Raw genomic sequence first — 26,416 nt, 5'->3', positions numbered from 1 at the left:
TGCTTTTTCCCAACTTTTGCATTAAAGTTGCCCGTTACTACAGTATACTGAGCTTGCACTTTTCTCATCGCTAATTCAACATCTTCATAAAACTGATCTACTTTATCATCAATGTGACTGGATGTTGGAGCGTACGCTTGTACTACCTTTAATCTATACCTCTTATTAAGTTTGATTATGACTACTACTACCCTATCATTAATGCTGTAGAATTCGTCAGTGTTGCCGACTATGTCCTTATGGATTAAGAATCCTGCCCCGTATTGCTTTTTATCTGGGAGAGCTCTACAGCAGAGGACATGGCCGTTAGTCAGCACCATATAAGCTTCACCAGTTCTTCTAATCTCACTAAGGCCAATGATATCCCAAACAATGTATGATAATTTCTCAAAGAGTCCTGCTAAGCTGGCCTCACTCGACAGAGTTCGGTACTTAAAGGTCGACAGGGCCATATTTCTTTGGCGGCCTGTCCTGGTCCAGAGATTCTTAGCACCCTCTGCTGCGTTACAGGTCTGACCGCCGCCTTGGTCAGGTGCTCCGCAGCTGCTGGGGACTGAGCACCATTGGGTAATTGAGTGAGCCATGTGGGAAAGGGTGGCCGAATACTGCACCAGGGAGGCCAATTCCTGTTCTGGTGAGGGAAGCTTAGTGGGCCTTCTTAATTTGGTTGTACCTGGATTAGTATAGCCCCACTCGCTCTCAGCATCTTTTGCCGGTGTCAGGTGTCGCTCCAAGCCTGCAGATGTAGTACACCGAAGGAGGTGAATATTAAGCTCACCTTTGTAAAACTAAAAAAAAAAAAAACCTCATAGAAGGATTCGAACTTTCGACTATTGCAACCTTGCATTCAACATAGCTCAGTCAGACAATCACGCAGGCAGTGAGGCTACCTTATCACCGAAAAGTACAGCCCAGAGGGCCCTACATGCCTAAGAGATTCCTTGATTTATCCGACCTCTGCAGGTTTTCAGCGATTTTGTAAGGCACTTAAAGCTTGTGTGAAAAAAGTAAGAAAAGGGAAAAAGTTTCAGCGCTTACCAAGAAGCCCTGAACCGCGTATCGCCTGCTTGATGTTGTGCCTGCCTGCTTCTTGCCATCTGAAACTTGCGCTCCCGGGTAAAAATTGAGAGTGGCCAGACGAGCCGCGCAGAATAGTACAGCTATGAGCCTCCCGCACAACAGACGACCTTGACAGTTCCTAGGCGACTTTGGGCTTTCTACAGCTTTGGACAGCGCTTACACTAGAGCTAATGAGAAGGGAGAAATGGGGGGATACTGGCCCCATAGTTTTCCAGGAAGACTGCAGGCCCACACGCTAGGAAGTCATGAATGCTATACCTAACTCAACCTACAATAGCGCCGTCCTCGGTCAGTCAGAGATAGTTTGTACATTTCGCGCATGGAAGCAATAGACAGCCCTGCTACTGCCGCACTCGCAATACAATTCTTGGGAATACAAACGAAAATACGCTAGAAGGAATAACTGTAAATGTAGACGAAAGGGATGGACGCAAATACGATAGCGCTGACGTGATGAAAATCTGCATGTTACCTTTACAAGTGGTGGTGTCGAATCTTGCTTTTTTCTTATTCTTTGCGTGAATACTGTAAAACCTTCTTGTAACTTTTCTCTGTTCGTTTTGCGCGGAAATTTTGCATCATCAAAGAAAGCCTGTTTTGACAGCGCGCCTCGTAAGTTGCTGCAGATAAATTCTTGAACATTGTAGTGGTATGAAGTGTGCAGTGCTGACAGATGATCTATTCACGTATTAGGTTCCCCGAATACGTCTAAAAGATCTGTATGAGCTAGCTTCTCTATGTAAGTAGGCTTACAAAGAGAATCACGGCATGTGCAGATGTTAGGAATTTGTGCGCGTTATATTTTCTAGTGTTGTCACTAGAAAGTATGTGCAAGGTATGTCAGTAGTGTATTGCAAACCCCTTTTCGTAAAGCTTTCATGCATAAGAGGTCTGTTGATTTATCTGCCCTCTGCGGGTTTTGCAGATCGTCATAGGTTGCATGATATAGTGCCAATTCACGGTGGCGCTAATATCGTGGTTCACGAAATATCACGTACGCATGCGGCCTTGAGCGCACCTAGGTACACAATATATTTTCGGCAATTTTGTACAGCACTAAAAGCTTGTGTGAAAAAAGTAAGAAAAGGGAAAAGTTTTCAGCGCTTACCAAGAAGCCCCGAGCCGCGTATTGCCCGCTTGATGTTGTACCTGCCTGCCTCTTGTCGTACGAAACTTGCGCTCCCGGGTAAAAATTAGGAGTGGCTGGACGAGCCAAGCAGAACAGTACGGCTATGAGCCTGCCGCACAACAGATGACCTTGACAGTTCCTAGGCAATTTCAGGCTTTCTAGGTAGAAAATATCTGTAACTAGGAAATATAACTGCTACTGTGGTTGGTTCCACTCACATTAGGTGCTCCAATTACACATTTCTAGAATTGTAGAAGTTAACAGGCTTTCGCGTGCACTCCGCCACTGCGGTTGATAGCGTCGCCCGCGCTGAGACGACGCTGTCATGAAAAGCGCCGGCAGCAGGGAGGTCTGCTCCTTGCTCCAACGGGTCACCGGAACTCGGGATCACGCAACCTCCAATACTAAACGCGCGGAAAGATAGCTTACATAGTGCCACACCGTCTCGGCACGCCCCCTCTTTGCACACGCAGCAGATTACCTCTGAACAGGGTGCGCGGCTGCGTATGCGCGCCAGAAATCGAGACGTGCGCCAACTTACCCCCCACTCCGCCCCACCCCCGCTCCCTTTGCGCGCGCTTGATCGCGTTACTGCTCGCTCGCTCACCTCCCTCCTTCCCTGTGCTCGCGTGGGAAGGCGTCACTCGTGAAGCCACTATCTTTCTTGTCTCACCCTCGCACATCTTCACTCACACCTAAAGCACACAATGCGGGGGGAACGATAGGATCTTATTGCATTTGGACTTTACACAGCAGATGATGTGGCTTCACTTCGTCGCTCTTGTCGCGCGGCGCGCGATTTGAGAGGTGCCGTTTGCAAGCAGCCGCTTGTAATTCGATCATTTAACCATATGCGTCCGCGGAAGTTTCCATTTACTGTCTCGGCATTCTTTTGCAGCAGCAGTGAAATTTAGTTATATTGAAATCGCATACATACTTCGTTATACTGAGGTTCTATATACACGGTGTTCTATGGTCAAGAAGTTATGAAAAGTTAAATACTTCGTTATATCAAGAATTTCGTTATACTGAAATTCGTTTTATCCAGGTTTAATTGTATATCCAAAATCTGGCTGCTGAAACTAACAAATCTGTTCGATTCATTAGAAGGTGCCCCTCATTTTCACCTGCTTTACTCCGAAAAGTGGAGTACGATACATTTACCCACACAAAACTGGAATTCACATTAGCAATATGGAAGCCTCATCAAGCCTACCTTGTTGACCTGCTTGAAGCTGTCCAGAACCATGCAGCCCATTTCATTACTTCTAAATATGACTATTGGTTAAGTGCTAGTAGCATTAAGTCATTCTTTAACATTCATCCTTCGGAGTATCGTTGCAAAATTTTGCATCTGTGTTTGTTGCAAAACCTTTACTACAACTTCTCACATTTATATGCCATGCTTTTTCTACCACCAAATCGTACTTCATGACACCTGTTCAATTCCCTCAGTGAGTAGCGTCTTCATGGTTCAACAAACGCTTCCAACAAATATGTTTGCCAATGGCTATTGAGGAATGGAATAGTATACCTGACCACATAGTAACGGAACATAACACATCCAAGTTTCGGCAATTACTAACAAACAATTTCAGTCTTGCTGCTTAGTGTATTTTAGACAAATCACTTTGCATCTTTTCATGGCGTTGTTTGTGTTGGTTGCAGTTGTGACCCTTGTGGCTGTATTTACCTGCATTGTACAAGTTGTGTATCCAGTTGCGTCGTATATTTTTAAAATTCACATCACATGTCTGCTTCTGGCTTTATTTCATGTATGCTTCCCCCTTATGTAATACCCCAAAAGCAGCCTTTAAGGGTTATTAAATTATGATGATGACGTGCAGCCTTGTCTGAGTATACTCTTGTCCTGATAACAAAAAATGCAACTGACCATGAGTTGCCCTGACCATGCAGTAGCCCTTCTCCCCAGTCACGCTGAGCCGGTCATCTGAGAGCTTCAACTGGGGTGCTGGAGAAAAAAAAAAAAGAGAAAGGAACGCACTCTAAAAATGAACAAACTAAATCTGTGTCACATGTAACAAAGTAAGAATGTGTTATTTCATAGCAGAACTAGGAGCAACGGATGACATTTACAGGCAAAACACTAAAGTTACACGTGACCTTCAAATTGCACTACTATACTCTTGAACACAAGAAATATAGACTCCTTCCTACATCTTTCTGTGTACAGCATTCATTAGTGATGCAGTTTGAAGATGACTGTTTACCAAATGACCTCGTTGACACCTTTGTTGCAACTACCAGCTACCACTACCAGTTACCTGAAATTTGAGGATTCCTGCTACTGTCTTGGTATTGTTAACATCAATCACTATAACAATCGAAGCTAATGAAGACTAACTTGATGCAATCTTCAAGACATGACAAATTCACATGCTGTATGAAGACATTGGCTTATGGATCCAGGTGTTAAAATGTGAAGTCTGCCTTTTGCGCAATCCTCAGATATAATCTTGATGAAGAAAAAAAAAGCTACTCCATTCCTTTCACTATTGTCCAAAGTGCTCTGCCAGCACAATTAACACTTCGTCTTCAAAATCAGGCAATAAAATTAATGACCTTTAGCTCATTCCGCTGCCATTTTTTACATATCTATCAACATCTTAACGTTTTACCCATTCAACAGCTGTTCTATAATAAGTTGTCACTCATTACATTTCGTCTCTTTCATCGTGAAATAACCTTAGACAGTCTTCCTTTTGATAACCTTATGAACAAAAATAATATTAGGTTTTCAGAACGCAACAATCTTCTGTTACCTAAAATTAGATCTAACTATGGAAAATTTACACTTCATTTCTATGGTATTTAACTTTGGAATTGCATCCCTGTTAACATTAAGTCATCTCTTTCATTGCAGTTTTTTAAACACAATATGAAAAGAATACTGTTAGCAGAACCATCTTTTCATTTGTCATAAATACATAATTATTACATCTTTTTTAAAGACATTACTTCTATTATTGTATCGTTAGGCTTCATATTTCTGTATTTCGTATTTTGTAAAACACTTTGTATTTTTCTTTGTTAGTAATATGCAGAAAAGCCAAATTTTTCTTACTGATTACTAGATATTCCTGCTTATGATTATTTATTGTGATATTACTGTATAACGCTGTTTCAATTACAGATCTAACTGTTTTCTATTTATTTTAACTTGTTCCCTACAAATTGTATTTATTGACGCGTTTTTGTTTGTTTGTTTGTTTGTTCGCCCTCTACTTGCTGCTCTAATACTCTTATGCACCCACTAATAATAGGAGGTCCCCCTGGCAGTTTCTCACTCTGGGACCTCCTGGTGCTGTATATAATATGTAAGCCCATTTCTTGTACATGCAATAACAATAAAGGAACTTGAACTTGAACATGAGTTGAACACGGAGCAAAAGCTACATCAAGGACTTTCCAGCTGCCATGGTGGGGTTGCTGCAGGTTGTTGTCATGGGCCATTACATCGGCACTCTAGTAATGATTATCGTCATGTTATGCAAACAATAAAATAAAATTTGGACAAAAGATTTAAGAAGTAAGCCACTTCAGCTGGTATCAAACCTGGGATAGTCAAGCTAATCACGCCACTAAGGCAAAGGCTAAGTAGGGGCCGTATTGACTAGCAATGCCTCATGAGGCAGCCAATACAGTGCATGCTACTGCCCATGCGACTGTCAGGAACCTGCACTAAGGTGAAAGAAGTTGAAAAAACTGAAACATGAAATACACAAAAGGCATAGAACCAAAAACCACGGTTCCCCAAAGAGGGAACACTTTGAAGCGGCAAACACTGATAGCACTTTCATACTGCTATAAGCATTGGTGACCTGGCTAACCTTTTGAGAGTCCCTACCGTACATGTCTAGCAGTGGAAACAAGTCCCAAATTGTCATGGACAAATATGTACGATGGCAATCGAATGTTAAAAATAATTCACCTTTCTGAGAAAATTCGCCTTATGCTGTTTGCGCTAGTTCAGTCTATCTTCCTTGTCTCACTCTCATGCACTTTCACTCGCACCTAAAGCACACAGTGCGCAGGGAGCGATACAAAGTGTGTAGGAAGGAAAAGTTTTAAACATTTATGAGGTGACAGTTTATACTGGTTAGTTTTCCACATTACACATCTCGTCAAGAGCTTGAGCTGACCCAAAAGCCCAGCGGTAAGATATGGGCCATCCAGCTATCCTTTGCTTCTGGCTGCTGACTGTTGTGGACCAAAAGCCCATCGCATCTGACAAGCAGGCTACCTACAAAGCCCAACTTCAGATGGAAAGCTTTCTGCAGGTTCTTTGTGTGCACCTCTAAATGTTTCCAGCTAATGCAACTGCATGAAACACTGTAAATCTTACTGCATGTAGTTACTGGTGTTACTGCTCCACACTATGAGGGTGATATAAAACATATTTTAATGCAACACTTGCCACTTTGTTCTTTCTAACTTCCCCACAACTTTCTTATGCAAGCTCGCTCTAATCTCTTGAACACCACAGCCTTCATGTGCCCCTAGATGTATTAAAATGAGCTCAGTACTGACAACCGGCTACTGCATGTGTTTTCCTGTATTCTTTTTCTATATAACTATATATTATTAAGAGGTACAAATTGAAGGTCATACAAGTCTACTGCCCTACATCCAGTCATGAGGAGCAGGAAGTCGAAAGCTTCTCTGAAGACGTGGAATTGGCGATGGGTAAAGTCAAAACAAAATACATTATACTGATGGGCAACATCAGTGCCAGGGTAGGCAAGAAGCAGGCTGGAGACAAGTCAGTGGGGGAATATGGCATAGAGTCTAGGAATAGCAGAGGAGTTATTAGCAGAGTTTGCAGACCGGAATAATATGTGGATAATGAATTCTTTCTTCCGCAAGCCAGATAGCCGTAAGTGGACATGGAGGAGCCCGAATGGCGAGACTAGAATTGAAATAGACTTCATACTCTGCGCTAACCCTGGCACCATACACAAGATGTGGACGTGCTTGGCAAGGTGCGCTACAGTGACCATAGGATGGTAAGAACTCGAATTAGCCTAGACTCGAGGAGGGAACAGAAGAATCTGGTACATAAGAAGCCGATCAATGAGTTAGCGGTAAGAGGGAAAATAGAGGAATTCCGGATCAAGCTACAGAACAGGTATTCAACTTTAACTCAGGAAGAGGACCTTAGTGTTGAAGCAATGAACAACAATCTTATGGGCATCATTAAGGAGTGTGCAATAGAAGTTGGTGGTAACTTCGCTAGACAGGATACCAGTAAGCTATCGCAGGAGACGAAAGATCTGATTAAGAAATGCCAATGTATGAAAGCCTCTAACCCTGCAGCTAGAATAGAACTGGCAGAACTTTCCAAGTTAATCAACAAGCATAAGACAGCTGACATAAGGAAGTATAATATGGATAGAATTGAACATGCTCTCACGAACGGAGGAGAGGCAAAGCCGAAGGGTGGGTCTAAAAATTAATCTGTAGAAAACTAAAGTAATGTTTAACAGTCTCGAAAGAGAACAGCAGTTTGCGATAGGTAGCAAGGCACTGGAAGCGGTAAGGGAATACATCTACTTAGGGCAGGTAGTGACCACGGATCCGGAACATGAGACTGAAATAATCAGACGAATAAGAATGGGCTGGGGTGCGTTTGGCAGGCATTCTCAGAACATGAACAGCAGGTTGCCGTTATTCCTCAAGAGAAAAGTGCATAACAGCTGTGTCTTACCAGTACTCACCTACGGGGCAGAAACCTGGAGGCTTACGAAAAGGGTTCTACTTAAATTGAGGACGACGCAACAAGCTATGGAAAGAAGGATAATGGGTGTAATGTTAAGGGATAAGAAGAGAGCAGATTGGGTGAGGGAACAAGTGCGAGTTAATGAAATGTTAGTTGAAATTAAGAAAAAGAAATGGGCATGGGCAGGACATGTAATGAGGAGGGAAGATAACTGATGGTTGTTAAGGGTTACGGACTACATTCCAAGAGAAGGGAAGCATAGCAGGGGGCGGCAGAAAGTTAGGTGGGTGGATGAGATTAAGAAGTTAGTTTGCAGGGACAACATGGCCACAATTAGTACATGACAGGGGTAGCTGGAGAAGTATGGGAGAGGCTTTTGCCTTGCAGAGGGCGTAGCCAGGCTGATGATGATGATGACACTGCTAAGTTCTAACAATTGATGGGACGTCATATCCATGCGCGGATGACAATTTTGTAGTGAGGTGCCACAGATTATTTTGATCATCTGGGAATCTGTAATGTGCAAACCAAAAAGTGTGTTATTGCAAAAAGTTTACATAATTCATTTGCAATGGCTATAAGCAGCGTTTATGCTCAAGAGTTCCAAACAAACATAAAACCTCCTCAAATTACGAAAATGTTCGCTATATTTTTAGACCGTCTCACCAACAAAGACACCAGCAGCAGTGACTCAATAACTACAGCGCTCTGCTACTGAGCACGAGGTCACAGGTTCTATTCCCCGCCACAGTCATCGTATTTTGAGGAGGGCAAAATTTAAAAACACTTGTGCACTTCAATTTAGGTGCACGTTAAAGAACTCAAGGCAATAAAATTTAATGTGGAGACCTCCTCTGGGGCATCACTCGTAGCCCCAGTGTTGCTTTGGGACATTAAATCCCACAAATCAGTCAATCACTAGAGAGTTTTAGTTAAGGGCACGCCAGCGGCTTGCGTATGCAAGAGCTAGGGGCAATGGTACTGTGCATGCACAGACTGCTAGGTCTACTTGCGTCCTTGGATTCTTGGAGTGGCCGAAAACATCACTGCCCCTAAGAGTATGGTCCCTAGAATATTGGATAGTCTGCCGTCCGCCAATGGGAGCGAGGGCTGTTTTCGAATGACGGTGGCGGTGGCGCTGCGAGCATTCCTCATGCTACAGTGCGGCGCTCGGCCGCCCGGCGTATAGTTTAGCCATTTATGATTATATTCTGCCACCACGTACTTGGCCGCATTAGAGCAGTATTTGTTATGGGTGTGATGAGAGACTTTAGCTGCATAAAGTGGTATTCGTTCTCGAAGACTTTTTTTGAGCCATATGAAGCGTACGGCTCAGAACACAAAGCGATTGCACAGCCTGGAATAGCTGGAGCACGGAATCTATTTATTCATGCAATACTGCTGCCCTTTGGCAGCCAAGGCAGCAGTGGTTAACAGCGAAACAATAAAATTGAAGGGGCCCTTAGTTATCTCAATGTGGAAGCATTGCGACCACCTCGCGATGCCTATGCACTTTCAATTGTCTTAATTTAACTTCGCCATAATTAACACCAAAGGTCATGGGTTGGACTCCCACCAAAAGTCGAGGGTTCTACTCCCACCAAAGGTTGTGAGTTTGAGTGTCTTAATTAACTCTACTTTAATTAACTCTGCCTTAATTAACACCAAAGGTGGCGAGTTCAACTTCCACCAAAGGTAGTGAGTTCGAGTGTCTTAATGAACTATATCCTAATTAACTGTGCTTTAATTAATTTCACCCTAACACCAAGGGCCATGGGTTCGACGCCTACCAATGGTGTGGGTTCGAGTGCCATAATGAACTCTAGCTTAATTAAGCCTGCCTTAATTCACTCTGCCTTAGCTAAATCTGTCTGAATTAGCATTGCCTCAATTAACTTTGAACTAATTAACGTCATCAACTGCCTCGATTGACTCACTTGACTTTTTGGACTATCGGGGTCACACAATGCGGGGACAATGCCGGATTTTCCGCCTCATGAGCCATATGTTTCCGCATTAATAACCAACATGAGGTGTGCGATGTGGCAGTAGAGGATAAAAATCAAAATCAAACCCAAGCTCATTCAAAACCTATACAAGACAAAAAGAAAGCACTTCCAGTTAAGGGTGAGCAAGAACAGTGAGAACAAATATGAGCACATAATAATAGCTCAAATTGCAAACGGCGGCAATGGTAAACAAAACGAAGAAAAATATAATTTGTGAAGCATGCACCACTGATGTGATGCAAGGAAATGGCGAGAAATGTAAAGTTGATATCACGTATGGTCAAGGAGAGCACCCGAATATGTTTTGACAATCGATAAAATTATGGAAGCACGTTCCACTGCGCGATAATTGCATGCAAGTAATCAAGCACACAGTCAAAACAAATTATAAAGGGAAGAATGAAGTACCTTTACAAAACAGTGTAAACAAATAACAGCAGACAACATCCTATGAATGGCGAGAGGTTCGTGAATAAGAAGATAAATTATTAAAAAAAAGACAATAACCAAGGCCACTGAGCGTGCATTCCCGATGTAATACAAATGCCGAAATGCAATTATTTTCATCTTCTCATATTCAAATGCTCTAGCTTTTCTTTCTTTGCTGTCCTTTCATTATAGAGAGACTTTGTGAAAAACTGGAAACGCAGAAGATGTAAGCCCACCCGCACCAACCCGTCGCGGTGCATGCAGGCAGCCAAGCAAACGACAGCGAAGAGCGTAGCAGTAGGACTGCTCGTGGTGCCCTCTGCGCTTTCATTTAAAAAGCGTCCCGCTCGCTCCATAGGGAGCAGCACACGAACGGCAGACTACCCAATATTCTAGAGACTATACTAAGAGGTCACGTTACCCACGTGACTCTCGCAGTGTACGAGAACTTACGAAAAGTGAGACCAGTCGAGACAAGCCGCCCTTCCCACCACACAGACGGAGAACATGGCATGCAGGAGGCTCTAAATAAACAAAACTTAGACACCAACGGATTATGCCTCACGAGACGCCTAACTACAGTTTACCAAACGTATGTTTGGAATACTTTGGCTCAGTCTCAGTCGTAACGTATGCACGTAGATAATCTTATAAATCTTTTGCCTAGTGTCAACAGACATCTTCTTTATATATATATTTAGGCCTTCGAGCCATCCCTTAATAAATACATCTTGTCATCATCATAATATATTAGCTACTTTTAATGAAAACAGTTTAATGTACTTTACTTCATGTGCTTGATCTCATGTTTTAAAAAAATGATAATGCAGCAACGATCCGACATAGGTGGTGCTGCGAGTTCATGCGACCTCAGTGTAGCTTTCGTTTGGGGCTGCTAACATATAACGTGTTTCTGCTTGTGTACGCAAACACAAACACACCCAAGTGCTAGGGGCCCCAACGTCTTGCGTCCCCTAAACTAAAACTCTCTACTAACAAAGGCAGTGTGCAGACACACTGGGAGACACACACATCTTAAGCTATTTTTCTGTGATTTTGTTTGTCACATCTGCTGAACACTGAATATGTGATGGCTGCTGTGCATCTTGCACCATGCAAACATGCAACAATGATGCTGATGTTTGCACAGTATATAAGAAAGCTGTGGAGAATTTTAGCTAATAATTGTGCCTCTTATCCCCAGGACTAATGATAAGGCTTCCTTATTGAATCCTGGATTTAACGCATGAAAGGTGCTGTAGTAGAGGGCTCTGCCTTACTTTTGACACCTGGGCTTCTTTAATGCGTACCAGAAGCTCAGCACACAAACACACTTGCATTCTGCCCCTATCAGAATGCAGCTGCTGCAGCCGGGAACCAAACTCACAACCTTGTACTAAGTGGCACAATGTAGCAGTCACTGAGTGCCTGTGCAGAGGGTCACTAGTACTAGGAATTAAGATTATTACGAAGACAAGAAATACTTTTACATCCGACTATCCCCCCACAACATGTGTGCAAGCACAATCGCCTTAAAAAACTAAGTTTACATCAACAAAGTTGCTAAACAACACTTAAGTACAGTTGTAAGCAAAAAAATCTAGAAACAACAGATGCTGTGAAAGAAAAAAATGTGTTTTGTACAGCCTATGAATGCAGCTTGAAATTAAGGGGAGATGCAGGGTTGAAAGGTCAGCTTTTAAACCGACCTGCAGACTAAAAAAAATTTGGCAGGATGCTCTGTGCTGTTGTTATTACAATATGTAAATTTCATTACCCTAGCACAAATGGACAAAAAGGTATGCACGTCCCATTTAGCAAATGAGTGCGTAACCTTGAGAAATTACAAAAATATATAAAATTTTCCTGAATAAATATCTTCTGAATGCCCTATTTATACGACAACAGAAGCCACTTAATATTTCATGCTTTTTCTGTCAAAACTGCATCACTAGAATTTTTTATTTTTTTACTGTGATCGAGAAATCTATACATTTTTCATGATAGAAGGAATTTAGAAATTATAAATATGTCCGTAGTCTTGCTCCTCACATAATTTCAGCTGAAAAACAAACATGCAGACAGTACTCATCATTGCAATTTCGGAACGATAGTTTTCTTAAGAGTGCGAATGGGCAAAAAAGTGCAAACTGAGAAAAATCAAATGAATGCCCCTGCTGCATAGCTAGGCACTCGCCTTCAACTCAAAGCTCTTCAGCAGCAATTGCTTGTTTTGCTAGGCTTTTTCGCATTCCAAAGCTTTACCACGTCGAAGACTTCGTGTCGGGCATAGTCCACCACAGCACCGACCACTTGCTGACTACAATGAGCTAGCAGAAAAATCTGGAGTGATATGAAGATGACCATCAGCAACAAAACCTGTGTGGCAGGAAAAATGGAGTGCAACGAGTTGCATTTTCCCCAATCGAAGCTTCAGTTTCGATTTCACTGGCAATCCGGACTCACCATGGCGGTAAGTGCACTTTTATTTCATTTCTTATTTATTTTTTGTGTGTTTTTAAATACTCTAAACAGGAGGTCTCTCATAACTAGAAAGTGCTAAAAACACTTTATAACAAGTTAAGTGACTCAGTGTTACACTCCTCTCCCTCTCTAGGGCAACATCTGAAAAATGGTGTTCATAGGCGCTTTTGACAGGATACACGTGTCACTGCTGGAAAAAAAGAGCTCTTTTTTTTTCTATCGTGCTGATAATAACCAAACTTGGTGAGGAGCTTTTTTATATGTTTAGGAATCCAACACAAACAAAATTACAAAATCCGCTTTTCTGGTGAAAATTACGATTTTAGTTCCACATCTTCCTAAGTGTTAGAGCCTACCAGTGCCTGCTCGACCAATGCAACCCAGTGAAACAATTCCAGGTTGCATGGCTCTGCTAGAAGAAATTCCAATTTTTCCTGATGCTGTTCTAGACTTTTGCTCATAACTGTATATTTCTTATACATACTGAATAATTCTATATTCACCATGTGAAGTAGGTTTTCTCAATTTGAGCACAAGGTTAGCAAATAATTACACAACTGCATAGAGCATGCAAGTGCACTAAACAAAATGCCTACCTCTGTCGTGCATAGCCAACAGCACAGACGATGGCTGCAGTTTACGGTAGAGCCACGCTGGAATAGGCTTCCCTGCACAGTCTGTGCTTTCGTCAAACTCCTGACGAAAGGGCGCATGAGGATCAGGTTCTGCAAGGATGTACCGGTAGCCATCTTTGTTGTAGGGATGGTCAAGGGGGTAGCCGTTTGGTGGTAGCTTGGGCATCACCAAGTCGCTGAAGAATAAAATCAGGATCACTATGTAGAGCTGTGAACACAGCCCCTAACTGGCCCCGCTTAAACTTGCAAAGAATTGATTTGATCAAAGATTGCAAAGCAGCTCTTTGATCAAAGAAACTCTTCATAAACACATGGCAAGAAGTCTGGAAGTTAGAATGTACAACTGGCAGACATGCACTTGTACAACGGAGATGACTGTGATGCAAGGTGTCGCAGATTTTGTGGGAAAAATCAAACAATGGAAATGTTCACAGAACTACCTTTAAAGAAAACATATAAAAAATTATTTACTCACTATATGTAATGCATGAATATCGGTTCTATGTGAAATGAAAGCCATCAGGCATAATACAGCAATAGCAATCATGAACACACTTTGAAGGAACAATGAAGATGAAATTGCAAAATTTTTTGAGGTAAAATGAAATGTGATACACCATGGAAAACACACTGCATACATGCATAACATATTGCTGTTGTGATAGTCACTGAGAGTGAGCTCAAGAAGAAACTATACTATGACTACTTCTCCAACCATCAATGACAGCAATACAGTCAAACACCTTTATAACAATGTGCATGAGGCTTCCAAAATCATTCGTTATACAGGTTACTTCCTTGTAAATGTTGTGCACCACACAGCTGTGGCAAATACAAAAGCAGATGGAGCAAGACAATGTTTCGCTATCTTATGTGTGCACGAGCTTTCCCCAGATTTTGCTGGTGCACGATGGTTAGAACAGTGGTCGTGTTTTATGAATAACAATTAGGCCCCTTGTTTATGAGAGGCAAGCAAATATTCCAGGGTTGCATAGTGTTTGTAACTTTATATCTTCCATATTCTCATGGTCAAAGTAGCAACAGTCACACGATGCCATATAATGAAATAGTTACTCCAGTTGATCATTCTAAGAGTAACTAACTAACCATGGATGCTCAAAAGTCACACATATTTACAAACTGTTGCCTATTCTTGTTGACTACTGTTGTCAAGAATTTTTTTTACATACAATGAAAATAAAATGAGGGAAATTATGCATATAAATAACATTTTTGTCCTTTGCAAAATTGTGACACAGAAGGCTTAGACCTAGAGCCCCACAATTCCAGAAAGCCATAAACTAGAAAACGAAAAACCCTAATAATGCTCTGTGGCATTCTTTAAGCACAACTTTTAAATTTGCCCAATGTTCAGTTCAGTTTTCAATTCACCATATAAAATGAACTGAAATCTAGCTATGAAATATGTATGAATTGAAATTAGAATAGCAGAAACAGTGAAATTCAAATGCCAAAACACACAAGCTGCAGTAATGCAAATTAACCACTAGGAAATCTTTTTGTAGTTGAAAAGACCTTTCTAAAATTTCTGACATGCCAGGACAACATCGGAAAGCCAATACAGGCAAGAAAACTTCAAAACTTTAAGTCTCTTGTAACACAGAGACTTCAGTCTACTGGCTTATTTTTACCATGAGTACTGCATGAATTCACCGCCCCCCCCCCCCCCCCCCATTGCCAATACATGTGAAGCCTGCTTTTTAAAACCAGCTGCAGCAAGTATCAAGAGCACTTATGAAAACACATAGCTCTGAACTATATCTATACATACAGTCGAACCCACTTATAACAATACCGGTTTTAACACTATATTGGTTATAACAATGAGAAGCTGCAGCACCATCAACTTTTGTGTGTTTTCCATGGAGAAATAACCCGCTTACTACAATGCCCCGATGCTGCATTATCGGTTGTAACAATGAAATCTGGTTGCTGGGTGTTCGAGTCGAAAGATAGTGAAATGCGAAATCATTGAAAAGAAAAAAAGAAAATGAAAAATTCGAGCCGCTGCATGATGGGCCGCTGCTTCAACAGCCGCCGCGCACTCATTTTCCAGCCATCTGCGCGTGTCTCTCTCCCATCAACCTTCCACCCCTCCGAACATGAATGGGCTGCGCTAACAGCACTATGTCGCCCCACCCCCTGAAACACGAATGGACCGCGCCAACTGCGCTGCTCGCAGATTGCTCCCATGTAGCTCGCTCGCTCTTCATTCAGCGCAGTTCTGCCAACAGCTTAATCACTCGTGTTTGTCTTTGTTGGTTGCGTTGAAATCGTTCCTGGGCATGCGGTTTCTCAGCCTCGTTTGACCAACAGTTGGTTTGACACGCCGCCAAAACGGAAGATGGCTGATGCGCCCGCTGATCATCAGCAATGCATGACGTTGCCGGTGAAAAGAAGGCGCACCGCTATGGATTCGGAAACGAAGTACTTCTAACCGATGAGGCGATCCTGGCATGCCCCAACCATGCTGAGCACATGAAGGTGCCCAGATCCAGTGACTCAGTGAGTGTTCACAGTCCATAGATCAAAGTGTTAGTCAAGGTCTGTCATGTACAATGAAAACTGCATACACTACATACATCAGTGCAAAGGGTGTGGATACTTTCTGATATGCAGAGTCAATGTGTAGTTCATTGACATTTAGGGTCAGCTTCAGGTTAACTGCTCTTTCCAGACAGTTCCAGTGCTTAGTGCATAGGCCAAAGTAAGAAGTGCCAGCCTTTTCACACATATCATGTTATAACAAAAAGCAGCAGCCTGTGCACTGCTCTATGTAAATTTTTAAATGAATGGGTTCACAGATTCGTGGAACCCAACAAATGCCAACCATGGAACACTTGGGTTCTTCAGAAGCCAGTTCAGGAAACATTGCTTTAGGTGCATGGCAACTGTCAAGAATTACATCACACACTTATATCCCAATTTAGTTTCCTGGGAAAACAACACAAGTATTGACAACAAAACATCCCAAGAGGTAAAATGTTTCATGATGCTGCTGAATGAGACCATTCCATTTTATCAAGTACCTCTCAGACTCGCTCACATTAATAATTGCTCTCTTAAGACCAAGTTTAAGGCCACAAAAAGCAACAGCTATATGGCAACAGCAAAGTAAGAAGCACCCTTTGAAAGTGCATTAGGGTATGCAACAGAACGAATTACCCCACCCCCATCCTAGGCAATATTCAAGCTGCTATTACAATCAAGACAACATTGCCACACAAATGCTTGAGTTCATGATATGTTAAAATTCCAGCAAGCTTACCTTTTATTTTTCTTTCCCGAGGTTGCAGTCTGACTCTCCCCTGGCAGCTTCCGTTTGGTGCCTCTACCTTTACCAGGAACAGGATTGCCTGGAAGAAGAAGAAAACATCACGATAAAATTCAGAAATTACATTTCTTTTAACAAGGAAGCCAGATCATTTTACCACAGTTAATAACAAACTAAATTAATTGGTTGAAAAGAAAAAAGCTAGATAACCAGATAAATTGGTCAAAAGGAATGGAATCCAATTATCACATGGTGCAAACATTTCAGCCTAAATGAGCACAGAAGATGAAGAAGAAGACAGACAGAATGGATGTACAATAACGGACAGCAGCAACAACCACCTTCAATCAGTGGTACTACTTCCAAAAAACAAATATAAAGCAGGAAAGAAGAATAGTGGCTCAGTTCATAGAAGCACTCATGTGAAATCGCTGTCACATTAACTACTGGCATCCAATCACATTTTCCCATAGTGGTTCTACATAAATAGAAAGACCAACACTATGAACACTCAAGCCATTGCACACCGTTGAGAATTGGATAGGAAGTCATAAATAAGTCAGCCATGTGCAACTCCACTGGGGATATTTCATGTTTAGATTTGTTTTTAGATGATCGCAGGGAGCCACCATCAGTCCCAGTCAGGCTGCTTCCCCACCCATTTCACCTTGAGTGTATTGATACTGATTGACATGAACTTGCCAAGGCTTATCCATCATTAAATTAAATTGTGGGGTTTAACGCCCTGAATCTGTGCAGTCAGTTATGAAGGACGCTATAGTGGAGGGCTCTGGGTTAATTACGACTACATGGGGCTTAAAATGCACCTAAAACAAAATACGAGAACATTTTCGCATTTCACCATTGAAATTCAGCCACGGCATCTGGGAGTTCAACTCGTGACCTCCTGTTCAGAAGCAGAGCACCATATTCACTGAGCCACAACAGCGGATCACTCATCCAAATTTATGCGAGCTCATGCAAATAAGATTCATTGTCATACACTAAAGAGAGCTATACTAGCTTAAACTAAGCCAAAGTCCACCAAATGTTTAATGCATCCAGAGTTAGTGCACCCAGAGTTACCATGCAAATGCAAGAAATACTCAACTTGCTTCTTCACTTGCATCTTCAGAAGGCAGCAGAGCCGTGTAATGATTTGCAGGGTGAAACTTGTCCAAAACACCTAAGCACTGATTTCACACTGACGACAGCTAAACAAGGAGTAAACCACCATATAAAGCATGCACTATTTCTCAGTCCAAAAGCTGCTGTCTACAGACAGGATAGTTACACAGAGTGCATGAAATGCAACAAATAGGATAGAGGAACAGTGCATTTATTTGCAAAAAACAGCATGTTCACAATAGATTTTAACCGTGATCAAAAGGCTCAATCAAACGCTTGCCTGAAGAAACTTGTGAATCCACATTGCGACCCTGGCCGCCCCGAACAAGGCTCTCATAGTTGGGTCCAATCTTTTCTAAATCCTGAAAGAAAAAGTGTGCCTTCAAAGTGACTGCACAGAGTGCTGGAAGGCTGTCCTATAGCTAGATGCAGGACCAAGCTTTACTTTTTCTTAACCATAACTATTCCAATTGATCACCCATTTCAGCACATTGATACCGTTTCTCAGATGCATGACACTATTCAGAAGGTAGCCCAGGAAAAAAAGCTTTTCAGAATTACTTTTGGTTTTGTTTCTGTGGCAAACCAATGATTTCTTCTTTAATGCAACTTTTGGTAAACTGAGGTGCGCACATTGCTGCAAAACTTTGTGTGGTTCTTTTTTTTGCCACTTCTGGAAAAATAAAGTGCAGCTCATTATTACATCCCATAAACATTTAATTTTTTGTATCAGAGCCCCAGCAGCAAGTGAGAGCACATCATTACATCATAACATTTACAATCTTGCTCATATATGTATTAAATTATGGGGTTTTACGTGCTGAAATTACTTTCTGATTTTGAGGCACGCCGTAGTGAGGGACTCCGGAAATTTGGACCCCCTGGGGTTCTTTAACGTGCACCTAAACCTAACTACACGGGCGTTTTCACATTTCGCCCCCATCGAAATGCGGCCGCCGTGGCCTGGATTCAATACCGCGACCTTGTGCTCAGCAGCCTAACACGATAGCCACTGAGCAACAACGGCGAGTTGTGTGTGTGTGTGTGTGTATATATATATATATATATATATATATATATATATATATATATATGCGGCGCGCGCATGCACGCACACACGCACACACACGCACGCACACACGCACGCACACACAACTCGCCGTTGTTGCTCAGTGGCTATCGTGTTAGGTTATAGGTTAGGTGTTATATATATATATATATATATATATATATATATATATATATATATATATATATATATATATATATATATATATATGCAATTGAAGAAAATGTAGAGTTCAAAACAACCAAACAACACCGTCCTGCAACCAACGTCGTTAAGCTGCCCAAGAAGATGCACTATGCACTACACAAAGCACAAGGAAAATGTGAGCGAAATTACTCGCAACTGGACAAGGAGGGGTTGGCAATTATCTTATGAAGCATTTCCACCAGTACGTTGCAAGTTGGCATATAACCATGTACACTGATGACAAGCCGTTATTGGGAATAATGAGCCCAGGAAGACGGATCCCAGTGATGCTGCTGCCATGAATGACATGTTGGTGTTTAATTCTTGACTGCTACAATTATGAACTCCATTCCCCAAGAAAAAAATAAAAATAAAATGTCGATGCTCTCAACAGACTCCCACTTCCTAGTGAGCAAGACAAACCTGCACCCCAGGAGATATATTGTTGCTCAAAGCCACTAAGCGACCAACGCTCACAGGTCGGCTTTTGGCGTAGCTCACAAAAAAAGACAAAGTACTTTCTACTGTACACTGTGGACTCCAGGAGGATAATGCAAAAAAGTGGCTTGGAAGAGAATTCATTGCATTCAAACGAGAAGAAAACAAACTTTCAATGCACAAGGGGGGTGTACTTTGAGGCTCGCGAGTGAGCATGCCAAAAATTGCTCAAGAGCAAACCTCAATATGCTACACATCAGCCATCCCGGCGTAGTAGCAATGAAGGGCACTGCACGCAGGGATTTCTGGTGGCTCGGCTTGGATGCCAACATTAAGAAGGTTGCCGCATCCTGCAACAAGCAGCTCCGTGCACAATGATTCGAGAGTGGACACTCGGACCAGTGCCATGGAAGACTATTCACGTGGACATTGCGGCCCAATTGATGGATGGTCAATCTTGGTCATCGTGGATGCCTTCATAATATGGGCGGAGGTGAAGGCCATGAAACTGATCACATCATTCGTTGCAGGGTGCCTTGCGTTCAGTGCTTGCAACCTTTGGTGTGCCATGAATTATGGTAACCGACAACACATCGAACTCCGTGTCTGCACACATAGACGAATTTTGCACAAGAAACGGCATCAAACACTACAAAATGGCACCATATTATCCGGCAACCAACGACCAAGCAGGGTGGATGATGGCAGAAACAAAGCAAGCCTTGCTGAAGCTGACCGAAGGTTCTATGCAATGCAAAATTGCATGCTTTCTCTTTCGACAATGTTCCATGCCTTTAGCGGCTACTTACAAAACACCGGCCAAACTCGTCTTTGGCAGGGAAATGGCACCGTAATTTCAGCTCATGACTCGTATCAGCGTCATATCATGAGGAAGAACCTGCAAATGAACCCCTCATACAGCCTGATCCAGTGCAACCACTTTACATGCGAAACTTCCGTGGAACTCCTGCTTGGATCCCGGGGATCATAATGCAGAAGAGCGAAGTGCATTCGTTCCTGGTGAAGGCAACTGATGGACAGGTGTGATGTCACCGTGATCACATCCGGCAGCACACACATATATATGCCATTAAAGAAAACACAGAGTTCAAAAAGAACCAAACAACACTGTCCTGTGAATGACGTCTTTAAGCTGTCCAAGAAGATGCACTACTCAGTTAGCAACTGCTCATCGCACGAGAGTGGGACTCTGGCAAGCACGGACAGCGTATCCTGTTACTCCAAAGCAGGGAGTCACTTCCCTCTGGTCGATGCGTGCTTTCTGGAGCCGGAACATTCTGTTGTGTGGTGCCGACTGGCAAACACCATGTTTGTACTGGTAGGAAATAAAGAGTTGTTTCTTAACGAAGATATGCTACTTGCAGTGCTGATAAACGAGAAGAATGGGGGTTAACCGAGGGGCCCGATCTTCATTAGCCATATCATAAGAAGCCAACAAACAGTGATACCAAGGACAACATAGGGGAAATTACTTGTGCTTAATAAATGAAATAAAGAAACGATAAATTAATGGAAATGAAAGTGGATGAAAAGACAACTTGCAGCAGGTGGGGAACAATCCCACAACCTTTGCATTTCGCGTGCGATGCTCTACCAATGGAGCTACGGCGGCGCCGTTTCCCCATCCACTTTCTTGGGTATTTATGTTTCCTAGTAGAACCTTGGAAGTGTTAGCCAGCGCCACCACTCAAAGACCTTGGTGGCGGATGTCGAACATCCTTTCTGCCGCAGGCATCACAAGAACGTGATCTTTTTGGCTGAAGGCAACCGGTCAATCAACCCACACATGCTACCTGAAGGCATCAATGTTGCCGGATTCGAGACCCTCATTATGTAATAAACGAGAAGAAAGGGGGTTAAACGAGGGGCCTGATATTTATTAGTCATATCATAAGAAGCCAACAAAAACTGACACCAAGAACAACATAGGGGAAATTACTTGTGCTTAATAAATGAAATAAAGAAATGATAAATTAATGGAAATGAAAGTGGATGAAAAAACATGTCGCAGGTGGGGAACTGATGGGTGATCATTGGAAGAAACAATGAGCAGCCGTCTGTCGATAAGTTTAGGTTTTACCTCTGAGCAGTTTTATTTCTCTCAAGCGCAGTCCGAAAGGTCTGCTACAGGTCAAACATGCAGAACAGTGCATTTTCAGAACGTTTAGAACAGTTGTGGTTTTAGAGACGTGCCAACTTTGGCCAGTTGTTCAGAATTGAGCCCATCCGGCAGCTGCTGGGACTCAAAGGTAAAATCGCAAGCATTCAAACCAGTACCAGAACTTCAACACCATCTCAGGAAGATGCAAAAGAATTGAAACTACAAGCTAAGCTATACGAGTGCAAAATCGAACAAAAAACAAACATTTGGTGCCAGAAATGGACTTTCTACCTTTGCCTCACGAGTTAGAGAAACAGCTTCATTGTATGGAACGAACACCGGTAAGGCTAACCTTTTTGTGCCTAAAGAACAGTTGTATGCCAGTCATTATAATTATTATTTCACAGTGTTCTTGCGTTGTTCTTGGAGCACATTTCAAGTGTTCTTGGAGTACACATCTGTGAAATGCATATTCTGAATTTATTAAAATTTATTTTTTACAACTTGTGCATTTGAAAGCACCAATTAGTTCTCTAAATTTACAACACCACATTATATGCTAAAGTGTTGTCTGTAGCAACAAAAAATTGTCTTCTTAGACCTCTGAAAAATGGCCATTTTCTTGTAGTGATGAGTTAATGAGTCAATGAAGTGCAACACTAAGTCTTGACTGGCAGAATGTTGTTAGAAAACTGTTTTTATTCATTTCACCGGGAAGAAGATTCATTATAGGGCAATAAATGAAGGTTATGCTCTTTTATTTTTTTAACTTTGTACCAAAACAACAACGCCGCTGTGTCTATGTGACATTGCAGATTTCAATGCATTTTCTCGCATTTGCTTCATTCTGGTTCATGAAGAATACCCAAAACTTGCTAAGTTGAGTCTTTCATAGCTCCAAAACACAGTGGAGTCTTTCTTTACCAATGAACACTTAACTAGATAAAAGTAGACACTGTCAAAATCTGTGACATCACAGCAAGCTGGTGCAAAAACTTAAGGGCGGTGTTGCTCTCTGTTATTCATTTTTGTATCTTCTTCTGGCTTATCAAATATCCTCCAATGGCAAAAGTGGCAGTTTTACTGCTACAAAACCATAACTTATTAATACAGATTTATCATTGTAAAATACAAAAAAAAGCCACTCTTACCATTAGAAGAGGTTTGGCAAGCCAGAAAGTTTCCACATCAGCTAGGTGTGTTATTATTGATTTCATCTCTTCAGGGCTAGTTAATTTTTTTTCAGTAAAGATACACTACATTGTATCCTAAAGCTGCCAAGCACTGAACTTCGCAAGTTCTCAGAACTCTTACTGAGCCACAACGGCTAAAATATGAAAAAAATAATTTGAAATCTGTGAAATCAAATTGGTGTGCCAGCTCTGAGGTTTCAGTGTGAAATTCAAAAAATTAAACTTTGACCTTCATTTTCTCTTCTAATAATCAAAACCAAAAATTAGCAAGAATACAGTTTTGAGAGAATACTTAAACAGACTAAACAGATTTTAGTGTTTTTTTTTAGTGTTCCGTTAAAACAGCTACAAGTGCGTTGCCAATGCTGCATCAAGTTTTGTGACTGCTTCCATTGACTACTCACTCTCTGCATCGTGCATGTTCTACCCGATGGGCGTGTGGGGATGATGCAGCCCAATGATCTCCCTGACATCCCAAGCATGGCCACCTTTCTTCTGGCATCACAATAGCACACACAATAACCCCTTTTACAGCAAACCTGATGGCAAATTCTAACGCACAACTTCCGAAACAACATTTTCTGCTCTCCTTTTAAAGTGACACCTACTGTTACAAGAAAGTCAAGTCACAAACATTGTTTAAAGACAGCTTCAAAAGATGCCTGCACCTCAAATGGTGCTCCTGTACTGACATCATGAGCAGCAAGCATGCATACTACGCCAGTAGAAACCACGGTTCAAAGTGGAGGGATCGCGAGTGTGCACACAACTGAAAAAAAAAAGCCTACACCACTTGTAGTCGTGTCGTTTCCTGCATGTGGCCAAAATGCCCAGGACAACGAATGATACAAACTGATACAAATGATACAATGCCAGCAGGGTTAGCTCCTGCAAGCACAAGGTGAAGGTAATGAGTGCGTGGCTCAGCTGGCAGAGGGCCAGTCTTTAAATCAAAAGCATTAACAGTACAATTCGGACTGAAACACTTGGGCAGTTTCCCTTTATCTTATCAGTGGGTAAAGACTCTTTCTTGCCCGTGCTCCCCATGCTTCAATGAGGTTTTGTCAGAACACAGATGAAACCTCGATGACTCCACATGCAAGTATTTCCGTCCTGAAAGTCACGGATGGACCCTTACCGTCAGGATGAGCCCAAAATACGGGTGGGCATCAGTGACTTCCCCCGATTCTGTTTTTTCTTCGCACACAAAAACATCCGTGTCTTTGGTCTGGGGAATAAGAAAGAGAAGGCAAAAATACTTATGACAAGATAGCATGCCAAGAGGAGAAAAACAGCAGTAATTGGAGCAACAAGATGAAATATTGGCTGAATTTGAAAACAGCCACAAGCAAAAACAGATCTAGAGTGTGCAGATCTTTCTCTTTCAAATAAGCAGCTGAAACAAAAGAAAATGATGTTCGCAATTATCTGCTACCAAATAACTTTGATAAACACACATTTCTACCCAGCTTTTATTATTGAGGGAAAAGGCTCAATGGCCCTGCACCCTCTTGACAGTGGCATGGGCTCAACCTCGAGCTGAGGAGATCTAGAAAGGGACTGCCCATGTGCGCATGTAGGTCTGAGAGAAGGTGACCATGAGGAAACTTCAAGTGTAAAATCAGCTGGAACCAACTGCATCCATAAGAAAGACTTCAACTTCGCAACAATGAACGCCAGAGGCCGCGCATTGCCTTTTGTGTCTAAGAACCCAAGTATTTGAAAGCCAGCATGTTCTAGTAGTAAACCCCCTCCCCCAAAAAAGCCCTTGTGTTAGTTTTGTTATTGCTGTGTGTGCATGCTGTGTTCTGAACCTGCGTGCCACGAAGGTCCGTAAGGTGCACATGCGCTTTGGGAAGCTATGGTGCCTGTGGTAGCTGATGAGGGTTAGGTTGGGAAAAACCCATCCCATCATAAACATGTGCATCTTTTTAAAGCTTGTTTACACTCTGACACATTCAGTTCCCTCAGAACCAGTTTACAAATGTAAGGAATAACTCCTTAATGCTTGCCAGTGCAGGACCATTCACATTGCTGACGTCAAACAGCACATGATGCTATCATGTCTGGCAGCATAGCTGGTGCAGAGATAGCACATTTTCTATCACTCTGAGCAAGGGTACAATGAGTGTGCCAAATGCGTCAGCTACACCTCTGCCCAGAGTACACAGTGCCAGTCAGTGCAGTATGAATGAGTGCTTAGAGCAATCAGTTTGTACGTGGAAGCTACTACTGTGACAATACGACCTTCAGTACAAGAATTATTACATCCTGCCCTCTTGGTGCAAAAGTATCTTGAAGACAGAAGGAAAGATTACTTGGTTGCTACAAATGCATTAAGGTGCGTACATGTATGCATATTTAGTCAACTGATGTACTAAGGCATCTCCCAGCGATCTCCAATTTCCCATTGTGCACCAGCTGGCCCCCACCTTTATTTATTTATTTATTTATTTATTCCATTACCCTCAAGGCCCTAGGGCATCAGAGAGGGGAGTGGGTACAATATTAATAAATGCAATACAACAGCAGCAACAATAGAAACAATACAACTGACAATCACAACAGGAATGGTGCAACAGTTAAGTAGTTTTTGACAAAGAAGATTTGTAGCAGCACTTCAAAAAGCATTAATATCTCTAATGATGACAAAATTGTGTGGAAGACGATTCCAACAGGAGTCAAGGCAACATTTAGTGTTTGAACATGGAATATCTACTTTATGATGGTGATCAATGCATGTGGAACTGTAGGATGGTTTTATTAGTAGCCTATCCTTAAGGAATGAATTGTTATGACTGCATGCTTGGAAGAAATATTCAAGCTATTAAACAGGGAAGGCTCAGGAGTAAGGACTAACGGCGAATACCTCAGCAACCTTCGGTTTGCTGATGACATTGTTCTATTCAGCAACCCTGCAAACGAGTTACAACAAATGATTGAGGACCTTAACAGAGAGAGTGTAAGAGTGGGGTTGAAGATTATTATGCAGAAGACAAAGACAACGATGAATAACTGGGCAAGGGAACAAGAGTTCAGGATTGCCAGACAGCCTCTAAGAGTCTGTGAAGGAAATTCATAGAATAAAAATGGGTTGGATCGCATATGGCAGACATTCTCAGCTCCTGAGTGGAAGCTTACCATTATCATTGAAAAGGAAGGTGCATAATCAGTGCATTTTACCGATGTTGACATATGGTGCAGAGACTTGGAGACTGGCAAAGAAGCTTGAGAACAAGTTAAAGGGACACTAAAGGCAAATACTAAGTCAACTTGGACTGTTTAAGTACCCTCCCAGAAACGTTGCAACGCTTGTTTCGTGCCAAGAAAAGACTTAGGTTATGAGAAAATTGCGTCAGAAGGGTCCGAATGCCTTTTTCTAAATTCAAATCTCCCGCTCCCCCAAACGGGGGTGTGGTGACGTTGCATATGCCATCACCAACCTTTGCTGCCTGTTGTCGGTGAGTAAAATGGCACCC

At 42.2% G+C, this 26,416-nt stretch overlaps 1 protein-coding gene across 4 annotated transcripts in view; it reads right to left on the bottom strand.

Moving 5' to 3' along the window:
* ash2 (Set1/Ash2 histone methyltransferase complex subunit ash2) overlaps window positions 1-26,416 on the bottom strand; it is a 235,940-nt gene that overhangs the window by 149,035 nt on the left and 60,489 nt on the right. For all 4 annotated transcript variants that reach the window (XM_070529334.1, XM_070529331.1, XM_070529335.1 and 1 more), the window contains 5 exons: window positions 24,076-24,165; window positions 18,210-18,291; window positions 16,796-16,883; window positions 13,468-13,682; window positions 4,104-4,181 (listed from right to left, as the gene is read on the bottom strand). In XM_070529334.1, coding sequence (XP_070385435.1) covers window positions 4,104-4,181; window positions 13,468-13,682; window positions 16,796-16,883; window positions 18,210-18,291; window positions 24,076-24,165 — 553 coding nt within the window. The remainder of the gene's footprint in view (window positions 1-4,103; window positions 4,182-13,467; window positions 13,683-16,795; window positions 16,884-18,209; window positions 18,292-24,075; window positions 24,166-26,416) is intronic.

This window comes from Dermacentor albipictus, unplaced genomic scaffold, assembly GCF_038994185.2.
Source record: "Dermacentor albipictus isolate Rhodes 1998 colony unplaced genomic scaffold, USDA_Dalb.pri_finalv2 scaffold_20, whole genome shotgun sequence".
In the NCBI taxonomy this organism is placed as follows: Eukaryota; Metazoa; Arthropoda; class Arachnida; order Ixodida; family Ixodidae; genus Dermacentor; species Dermacentor albipictus.
This window is presented reverse-complemented; position numbering and strand designations above follow the sequence as displayed.